The following is an 11226-nucleotide window of genomic DNA, read 5'->3' on the forward strand; positions in this document are numbered from 1 at the left end:
GCATGGGAACTGAACATGGTTACTACTACCACCCATGTCTGCGCTTGTGGGAACACCTGCACAGATATGCATCTGATACAACATGCACATTCCAGGAACCACACAGGGGATGTCCTCATGCTCTCTCTAAATATGTTAACTTCTGATGGAGCTCCCCAACGTGCAATGGAACCATGTAAGGGACGGGGCCTAACACTCCCCTCCCCCAGCCATAAAAGATGAGCAGGATAGGCCAATGCAGTTAGACTTAGAAAGGAGTCTGGGTCCACATGAGCCACACTCTGAGCTCCAACAGCAAGCTGGGGGGAGGGGGAAGCCTCCCTACCCACTCAGTCACAAGGCTTAGAAACAGGACCACACCACGCAGCTTTTAGCGTGCTCCAAGGACAATCCCTGACCAACTCTGGCTCCAAGGATAAAGCAGCTAGCTTGAAAAAGAGCAGTCAAAGCAGTGGATCTCTTTGTTCCAAGAGATATCAACATGCAAGTCATGAGGGACCAGGACGAAAGAGGACAACACCTAAAATCCATGAAATCAACTAGCATTTGGCCATGGGAAGGCAAATGCATGTCAGAAGCCGCTGCGATTCCTCATAACACATTCCCGTAACGTGAAAAGGTGAACACAGACCTTAAATAAGGTCAGGATGGTTAACAATGGAGACCCAAATGCTTACTACCTCATAGTGCAGAAGGGGAGAGACAAGTGGAATTATGATCTTACATGTCCTTATGAATGAATGCATCTGTGCAATAATTGATAGTGGCTGGATTGTGTTTTCAGTATCTACACTTAGTTGTTTTATTTAGAGGTGAAAGCTTACAAAAAGCTGAACTGAGAGAAAATACACTGTTCCTTCATTTCATGACCAATGCATGTAACACTTCTCTATGTGGAACATGGTGCCCTAACACGCACACACCAGGGGGTAGTGGCATGATGTCACCATTAAATGGGGCAAAGAGCCCATGGGGCCACGCTTCCCACATGACGGGGGCTCCTGCTGCGTGCTCAGCACCCACCTCGCTGGTTGGCACACAGTGAGCAGCAGCTCCATGCAGTGAGGGCCGGGCACCCTGCAGGGAGCACAAGGCATTGCAGTGCTCTGGCATCAGGCATGACACACACAATAGTTTCTTGCTGGAGAAAGTGCTGGAGATTTGTGGTTCATTTTGACGTTTTTAAATCATAATTCAATTTATTAAAGATTCAAATTTTAGAGGGAGGGGCAAGATGGCGGAAGAGTAGGGTCCCCAAATCGCCTGTCCCCACCAAATTACCTAGATAACCTTCAAACCATCCTGAAAATCTACGAATTCGGCCTGAGATGTAAAGAGAGACCAGCTGGAACGCTACAGTGAGAGGAGTTCGCGCTTCTATCAGGTAGGAAGACGGGGAAAAAGAAATAAAGGAACAAAAGGCCTCCGAGGGGGAGGGGCCCCGCGAGGAGCCGGGCTGAGGCCGGGGCGAGTGTCCCCAGGACAGGAGAGCCCCGTCCCGGAGGAGCAGGAGCTGCACCAACCTTCCCGGGCGGAAAGGGGCTCGCAGGGAGTTAGAGCAGGACCCAGGAGAGCGGGGATGCCCTCAGGCTCCCTGGGACACTAACAGACACCTGCGAGCGCAGGAGAGTGCGCCGAGCTCCCTAAGGGCTGCAGCGCGCACGGCGGGGCCGGAGCAGCTCGGAGGGGCTCGGGCGGCGGCTCCGCGGAGGGGGCTGCGGGGCGGGAGCGCGAATCCACCAGCGCAGGCCCCGGAGCACAGGGCGCCGGGACACAGCCCAGGATCCGGCCTCCCCCGGGACAGGCAGAGGCCGGGAGGGCCCAGGACAGCGAGGACGCTCCTGCCCCGAGCTGAGCAGATCAGCGGCCCCGCCCCGGAGCCTCCAGGCCCTGCAGACGGAGAGCCGAGAGCCCCGAGCCCCGTAGTTCCTGCGGAGGCTGAATCCAGGCTTCCAGAGTTGCCATAGCAACTGCGGCTGTTCCTCCTGGGGCCCCACGGGGTAAACAACCCCCGCTGAGCCCGGCAGCAGGCAGGGGCAGAGCAGCTCCCCCAAGTGCTAACACCTGAAAATCAGCACAGCAGGCCCCTCCCCCAGAAGACCAGCTGGACGGACCAGTGATACTCCCCCGTGTTCCAATACAACTTGTTTTTGGCCACTCTGCACTGAGCAAAATGACTAGAAGGAAAACCTCACCTCAAAAGAAAGAATCAGAAACAGCCCTCTCTCCCACAGAGTTACAAAATCTGGATTACACTTCAATGTCAGAAAGCCAATTCAGAAGCACCATTATACAGCTACTGGTGGCTCTAGAAAAAAGCATTAAGGACTCACGAGACTTCATGACTGCAGAATTTAGATCCAATCAGGCAGAAATTAAAAATCAATTGAATGAGATGCAATCCAAACTAGAAGTCCTAACGACGAGGGTTAACGAGGTGGAAGAACGAGTGAGTGACATAGAAGACAAGTTAATGGCAAAGAGGGAAACTGAGGAAAAAAGAGACAATCAATTAAGGGACCATGAAGACAGATTAAGGCAAATAAATGACAGTCTAAGGAAGAAAAACCTACGTTTAATTGGGGTTCCCGAGGGCGCCGAAAGGGACAGAGGGCCAGAATATGTATTTGAACAAATCCTAGCTGAAAACTTTCCCAATCTGGGAAGGGAAACAGGCATTCAGATCCAGGAAATAGAGAGATCCCCCCCTAAAATCAATAAAAACCGTTCAACACCTCGACATTTAATAGTGAAGCTTGCAAATTCCAAAGATAAAGAGAAGATCCTTAAAGCAGCAAGAGACAAGAAGTCCCTGACTTTCATGGGGAGGAATATTAGGGTAACAGCAGACCTCTCCACAGAGACCTGGCAGGCCAGAAAGGGCTGGCAGGATATATTCAGGGTCCTAAATGAGAAGAACATGCAACCAAGAATACTTTATCCAGCAAGGCTCTCATTCAAAATGGAAGGAGAGATAAAGAGCTTCCAAGACAGGCAGGAACTGAAAGAATATGTGACCTCCAAACCAGCTCTGCAAGAAATTTTAAGGGGGACTCTTAAAACTCCCCTTTAAGAAGAAGTTCAGTGGAACAATCCACAAAAACAAGGACTAAATAGATATCATGATGACACTAAACTCATATCTGTCAATAGTAACTCTGAACGTGAATGGGCTTAATGACCCCATCAAAAGGCGCAGGGTTTCAGACTGGATAAAAAAGCAGGACCCATCTATTTGCTGTCTACAAGAGACTCATTTTAGACAGAAGGACACCTACAACCTGAAAATAAAAGGTTGGAGAACCATTTACCATTCAAATGGTTCTCAAAATATACCCTAAAAACTACAGAACACTTCTGAAAGAAATTGAGGAAGACACAAAGAGATGGAAAAATATTCCATGCTCATGGATTGGCAGAATTAATATTGTGAAAATGTCAATGTTACCCAGGGCAATTTACACGTATAATGCAATCCCTATCAAAATACCATGGACTTTCTTCAGAGACTTAGAACAAATTATTTTAAGATTTGTGTGGAATCAGAAAAGACCCCAAACAGCCAGGGGAATTTTAAAAAAGAAAACCATATCTGGGGGCATCACAATGCCAGATTTCAGGTTGTACTACAAAGCTGTGTTCATCAAGACAGTGTGGTACTGGCACAAAAACAGACATATAGATCAATGGAACAGAACAGAGAACCCAGAAGTGGACCCTGAACTTTATGGTCAACTAATATACGATAAAGGAGGAAAGACGATCCACTGGAAGAAAGACAGTCTCTTCAATAAATGGTGCTGGGAAAATTGGACATCCACATGCAGAAGAATGAAACTGGACCACTCTCTTGCACCATACACAAAGATAAACTCAAAATAGATGAAAGATCTAAATGTGAGACAAGATTCCATCAAAATCCCAGAGGAGAACTCAGGCAACACCCTTTTTGAACTTGGCCATAGTAACCGGAGAAGGACAAACAGTGTATGTTCTCATTCATTTGGGGAATATGAATAATAGTGAAAGGGAATATAAGGGAAGGGAGAAGAAATGTGTGAGAAATATCAGAAAGGGAGACAGAACATAAAGACTTCTAACTCTGGGAAATGAACTAGGGGTGGTGGAGGGGGAGGAGGGTGGGGGGTGGGGGTGAATGGGTGACGGGCACTGAGGGGTACACTTGACGGGATGAGCACTGGGTGTTATTCTGTATGTTGGTAAATTGAACACCAATAAAAATTAATTTATAAAATAAAAAAAAAAAAGATTCAAATTTTAAAATCTAGTTTCCTTAAGTTTCTCATCCAATTTAATATCTTATTTACTATGCTTAGAAATCTAGTAAATTTTAAGGGCACCTGGGTGGCTCAGTTGGTTAAGTGTTTGCCTTCAGCTCAGGGGTCCTGGGGTCAAGCCCCATGTCAGGCTCCCTGCTCAGTGGGGAGTCTGCTTCTCCCTCTCCCTCTGTCCATCCCCCTGCCTGTGTGCTCTCTCAGATAAATAAACAAAATCTTTAAAAAAAATCTAGTAAATTTTAACAATCACATGCAAAGTGGTCTTTGATTTATGTTAAATCTACTCATGATGAACAGATTAAAAACCTTTAGGAAATGAATTGTTTACAATTTAAGTTATTCTAGAACTGTCAATATTCGTTTCAAATGTTATATTTTCATGAATACTTTAGATGAAAAGAAAGTTAAAAAGCAAAATGTTCCCAATTCTCAAAAATCTAATAAAGTAAACACAAATATGTTGAATCTCAAGTTCTTTTAAAAATTTAAATGCTGTTCACAAACAGGAACATTGTCTCATTTTTCTCAACTAAAAAGTCACAAACCTAAGTCAATTCAGATTTCAAGTTGGAATCAGATATTTTAATATATCAAAATCCTTAAAATATTACAAACACCTAAAATATTAATTATTCTCAGATTATTCATAGAAAACCAATAATACAGTGGGCTTGATACACTTCATCTGCATATTAATTCCAACCACTGGAGAAGCCAGTGGGGTTACCATTCTAGGGGAACCAGCAAACTTGTATTCAATTTTATAACCAAGAAAAATAACTGTTTCTCAGATATGGACTTAGGTTATTTTTCCTTGGGAGAGCTAAACACAATTCTCAAAGGAAGGTGGCCTATTTAAAACATGTAGATTTAAATTTCATCCTCGTATGCTTTAGTAAATAAAATTTTCTAAAAGGTTTGACAGACGATGACTTGGGAAGAATACTGAATATTTTAAAGCTTCTAGAAAGTAACAATATTATCTGTGTACTTCTATTTATAGAATGACATGTACCAATTAATTCTAATACCAATTGATTATGACCTTACTATAATCAAAGTTTTAATAAATAAAGTGTATGGTGCCTGGCTCAATTCCTAACACTACCAAACTAACAGCCTAGCAGAAAAAGAGATATATTTGTCCAAGTATCCCTATGTCCTTCCACAGTCAATATCTGGCATTCGTTGAAAAATTAAAACACATCAGAAAGAAAGGTAGGTTAGCCAACTGTCAAGAGACACAGCAATCAACAGAATGAGACTCAGGTATGACCCAGATATTGGAATTGTCAGCCAGGGAACTTAAAAATTACAATACTATTTTAAAGATTCTACTGTAATTTCATTAGAGAGATAAATTTTTGAAAAGAAAAAACTTACTAGGCCTAGAATAGTTAGAAGAAATACAAGTTCTATACTTGAAAGAGAAAACAAGAAAATAAAAAAGCAAAACTGAATCTATAAAAAAAAACTGTAAATACAAAGGACAAAATGTCAATTTTAGATTAAAAGCTAGATTGGTCAGTAAGCAAAATATTTGATCCAAAAGATAAAGATATGAAGAATATAAAATAAGAATTTTTAAAATGAAAAAACTCAAATAATTAATAGCACGTAAAACAGCGCACAATCTTTACAATATCCAAAGAAAGGCAAATTAAAATAATGAGGTACTATTTCTTGATAATGAAGTTAACAAAGATAATGAAAGCATTAATAATGTAAGGAAATACAAAACGGGGAACATTTTGAAAAATATTTCTCTGTACATATCAGAACCCCTGCAAAGGTTTTGCTCTTTTACTCAGTAGCAGTATTTTAATGATTTATCTTGAGAAAATAAATCCAGATACAGAAAAACACTGGATATACATCTGATTATTACTTATAATACCAAGATACTAAAAACAGCCTAGATGTCCACTGTAATGTATCACAATCTTAAAGGAAAATAAGAAGTTTTCAGATGTCCATTTCTTAACTTTTTCCTTCTGTTTTTCCACGCCAGGGGCTCTGCACCTCAGGAGGAGAACAGTCACTGCACCATCCTGCACATTTTCATGTTTGGTCTTCCTTTATTCCCTTGCTGAGTTATTTTGAGTGACTCATTCTAAACCCCTCAGAGTAGCTTCTCATTCTATTCTGCTAAAAGGCATTTTTACACCAATACTCAATGTTCAGAACCACTGGCACCAACCTCTACCTGCAGGTCACTGTACCCTGCAGTCTGCTGCCCACCTTGCTGACCACTCTCCTTGTTGCATCATCAGCTCTCCTGCCCTCCCAGCTACGCCTCCACCTCATCGGTGCTGGTCTGTCAAGAGGATTCACACAGGAATCCAACAGCTCCAGAAAGGACACCAGAGACGCAGAATAGGTAATGATAACACGTATTATCAATCAGAAAAGTGGGTACCTGCGGTCCTCGCAGCATGACCTTGCATCGTGGTAAGTGATCATAATCACACGTGCAGAGAACATGTGCACCTGAACGCCCGCTGGCAGTGGACTGCAGGGCCACAGCAGAGTTGATGCGCGTGAGGACCTCCGTGGCACAGACGGGTGTCTGAGAGTCTGAGGCCCCCCTGACCGCAGCAATGCACTGCAGGGAACAGGTGTGGTCTCACTTTGTGCAGGCGGGCACACGTGCCAGGCTGACCCACACAACCACGCGGTAATACTGTTCTCTGAATCCACATCCCCAAGATACTCACATTGCCACGTTTGAACAGCTGGTATTTTACTGCAAGACAGTGCACTCCCCCGTATGAGAGATTGTAGCTCGTGGTTTTCTACCAATTACTCAAATGCCTCTAAATTGTGTGGTCTTCCTCCTCCACCCAAAATGTTGGTGAGGATTTTCTACACCCTTTTCACCCCTGCTCTGGGACTCCCCCGATGACAGTGTTTGTGCTAGTGCTCACGTGCCACACGCCCGTGCATTTCTGTAGTTGAGAGCAAGCGCCCGAATGACAAACACTGGCTGCACAAGAGAACACACCGAAGTCCTCCTCTCCCAAGCCTGCCTTCCTGCACGCGATGAAAATGGGTGCATCACCTTAAATGTGACAGGATTTCACCCAGACAAAGGCCAACAGATATGGGAAATGCAAGGAAAGCCTCGTAGGGAGTGGAGCCACCCCCCCTCCCCGCCCCGAGGAGACTGTACCTGGGGGGTTGCCGGGCTGAAGGCCACACTGGTGACGGTGTCCGTGTGTCCGGCCAGTCTGTGAGAAAACGTGCTTGAGCCCAGTTCATACATGTAGGCCTGTAAGACAAGCACATGGGCTCCATGCTCACAGGGCCAGCGGTGAGCAGGAGTCGCACACAGCAAAGCACACAGCCGGCATCTGGGAGGCAGCAGGTGACCTGACACCATCAGGGAACCCACTCGAGGACACATGCATTTCTCCTCCTCGCCTTTTCAGGTCTTTATAGTCTTCATGCCCACAGCCCCTCGTGCCTCCACAGTCCAATCTTACCTGCAACCCCCAAACAGTGACAAAGTGCTGTTTTATGGTCTTTTCCCATAAACTTGAGGCAAAACATTGTACTCTGCTTCCTACTAATCAGTCTGGAATTTGAGCAATTCAAACATTTTTAATTTTCTCTATAGCTGTCAATAAAATTAAAAGTAAGAACTTACATTCCTCACTAATGGCATTACTATCTAAAAGGATACGTATGTGTGTATATATACACATAGATGTCACCAGAAACTTTATTTTGGGGACAGAAATCCGGTATCGGAGACCATCTTGATGTGATAGAAGAGGTGAGAAATTCATTCTAGTTTTTAAGTAACAAATGTGCAGACAAGAATTTTGTGGATTCTACCAGTAATAAAGAGAAATGGCACATCACAGCAGAGGCAGGACACCTAGGCAATTCCTTTTTCCACATACACACACACACACACACACACACACACACACACACACAAAAACCACAGCCTTTCGGCCGGAACCACCATCTTTCAGTAATTCACCAAAATGACCAACACAAAGGGAAAGAGGAGAGGTACCCACTATATGTTCTCTAGGCCTCTTAGAAAACATGGAGTTGTTCCTTTGGCCACATACATGTGAATCCATAAGAAAGGTGATATTGGGGATATCAAGGGAATGGGCACTGTTCAAAAAGGAATGCCCCACAAATGTTACCATGGCAAAACCGGAAGAGTCTACAATGTTACTCAGCATGCTGTTGGCATTGTTGTAAACAAACAAGGGCAAGATTCTTGCCAAGAGAATTAATGTCTGCATTGAGCATATTAAACACTCAAAGAGCTGAGAGAGCTTCCTGAGGCGTGTGAAGGAAAATGATCAGAAATAGAAGGAAGCCAAAGAGAAAGGTACTTGGGTCCAACTGAAGCGCCAGCCTGCCCCACCCAGAGAAGCACACTTTGTGAGAACCACTGGAAAGGAGCCTGAACTGCTGGAACCCATTCCCTATGAATTCATGGCATGATAAATGTAAAGAAAATAAAAGACCTCAGGATTGTATAAAAAAGAAAAAAAGAAAAAAAAACTATTTTAATGCACAAATGAGCCCTTCAAATTTAGAACTTCCAGATGATCCTGTCATTGGCTACACAGGGGTTTCTGAAACAAAGTCTATTTGTTTCAAAAAGACACACAGAGATATTCTGTGTGTCTTGGAGTGGAAAAATCCAAAGTGTGGATGTTTTCCTGGTGGCCCAGGAGCAGCTCCTGGCCCGTGCACTCCTAGCAGCTCCGAAGCGCCCAGGGACGGTCACACTGTGTGGTTCACAGGCCCCAAAGGGACATTTCACAGCTGCCACATACATCAGGTGGTCCCCTCGTATTCACTGGGGAAAGCAGGTCATGCAGGGACTAGGTGACCGGTACTGACGCAGAGCATCAACACTCATGTTCTAACTGGGTTTTTCGGACTCTGAACTCGTGGGTTGTCCATAAGGCTGCCTCTGAGCTTACCTGTCCACAATGGACTCGGGGCCTCTTCACACTCACTCCTGGCCTGCAGGTGCCTCAACGCTAGCCTCACCGCCCCACGGTCTCCCTGCAGACACACTCAGGTGGAGAACCCTCCTGAACAGCACTGGAGGGCTCCTGGGGACGCAGGCCTCTCCTCCCGTCTGCCGCTGAGGTTAGTGGCTGAGGGGACCCACCCGGGCCACAGCTCATCTGCGCCTGTCATGTCTCATCATCAAACAGGAAGGTCAATGACAGCACACACTCACCGCACACTGACACGTGCAGCAACTCCCTCCTGTCATCCTGTCCACCTCCCCAGAACTGCCACCGTCCCCATTCCACGGACGAGGACACCGGGGGCCACACAGCTGCTCATGTCACAGTACGAGCACCGCACCAGTGCCTCCCTGGAGCTTTGCCCACTCGGCACGTTTCCATCACTGATCAGCTTTGCACAACCATCTGTGCACACATGTGGGTGTGGAAGAGTTGATGCCACACTGACAGTGGTCCAGCCGCACAGAAGCCTGCTTGGCAGTTTCCAGGGGGGTTAAACCTCCACCAGCCCTCAGGCTCCATGGCCTCACTCCTCCACGTTAGCCCAAGAGAAACACAAGGTCCACGCAAAGACCTGCACAAAACTTTTCACAGCCAGCTATTCAAAAAAGTTAAGCTGACAGCTACTTTATGCCCAAATATAAACTGTGTGCCAGTAAAAGATGTAATTCTCAGAAGCGTACATTGATCTCACACACCCTGAATCTCTCTAGACCCCAAACCACAGAGAAAAACAAGGAGCAAACATCTCACCACTGGGGCATCTCCCCAGGGAAGCCACCAGAACCCCCTGAGAAGGGCTGCATGGAGAAATGACACACAGGTCTGCACACTCCCGGTGAAGTGACCACCAGTGCATGACGAGAGCCAGCAGCTGCACCGTACTGGGGATGCAGGAAACGGGCCAGCATTCACTGTGACGGGTGACAAGGGCCGTGAGCTACAACAGAAGATGAGGGACAAGTGGGAAGCATGAGGAAAGAAGCGAACGTGGAGAGAAGCATGAGAGCAAAGGATTTCAAGAAATAAGAAACAGCACAAAAGAGGCCGGGAGGTGAGGAAATCAGGCCAACAGTGCTAATGTTTCAGGAACCAGCTTCAGTACAATGTGGGACATAAACCCAATTACTGAAGAGTCAAGTACAAGCTGATGGCTCCGGTCAACATGGTGAGACTCCAGGAAATGTGCCCACAGAGCTGGAGGGACGGCCACTGGGCTCGGCAGAGACGGAGCAGCCTCTCCCGTCCTCCCCAGGGAGCCAGAGGAGCGCCAGGCTGACAGGTACAGGCTCTGAAATTAGAGCACAGGGAAGGTCAACGTGCCTTTCTTTTCAGACCAGTATCTGGAAAAGTCCTTCCTGAGACTCATGTTTTTGCTGGATTTCAAGTGGGAATCAGCGGCTGCCTTGCATCTGCACAGATCTCACAACGCACGCAAAATGATGCCATGATTTTGTGAAGGAAGTCTAGACAAGGGTCATTGAAGAAACAGCCTTTCATGTACTCTAATGAAAGTGCTTTTAAATGACACATCTCTTTTCTCCGGGGAGGTTCCTGAATTCCAGTGAATCTTTCTGGTCACAGCAAAGATTAAACGTGAAAACAGCAGTCTTGCAGGTGCAAATAACAGAAGTCTCTTATTAGATACGCACTTGCCACGAGCTGCACTTGCAAACAGCGGCAACAATTCCACCACAACGGACAAGACACACCTTGTTTGATGCTGAAAACTCAGGAATCCACCTGCAAACGATTCGATCTGTTACCATCTGTGTGCAGAACACTGTGTTTACTAGCAGAGCCAATAGTAGTAATTTGAAGCCGCTCCTCCCCATCAAAGCGAAATAAGCCGGAGCTAAAATGTGCTAAGAAACAAATGACACTTGAAATAAATCCTAAGGAAGTAAGGC

The 11226-nt window shown here is 45.6% G+C and overlaps 1 protein-coding gene across 1 annotated transcript in view; it reads right to left on the minus strand.

Moving 5' to 3' along the window:
- Positions 1-11226, minus strand: part of WDR27 (WD repeat domain 27) — a 218575-nt gene that overhangs the window by 76979 nt on the left and 130370 nt on the right. Inside the window, 2 exon segments of the mRNA XM_055310420.1 lie at positions 6718-6903; positions 7471-7569. Coding sequence (XP_055166395.1) covers positions 6718-6903; positions 7471-7569 — 285 coding nt within the window.

The sequence above is a fragment of the Nyctereutes procyonoides genome, unplaced genomic scaffold (assembly GCF_905146905.1).
Source record: "Nyctereutes procyonoides isolate TBG_1078 unplaced genomic scaffold, NYPRO_anot_genome, whole genome shotgun sequence".
Classification (NCBI taxonomy): Eukaryota; Metazoa; Chordata; class Mammalia; order Carnivora; family Canidae; genus Nyctereutes; species Nyctereutes procyonoides.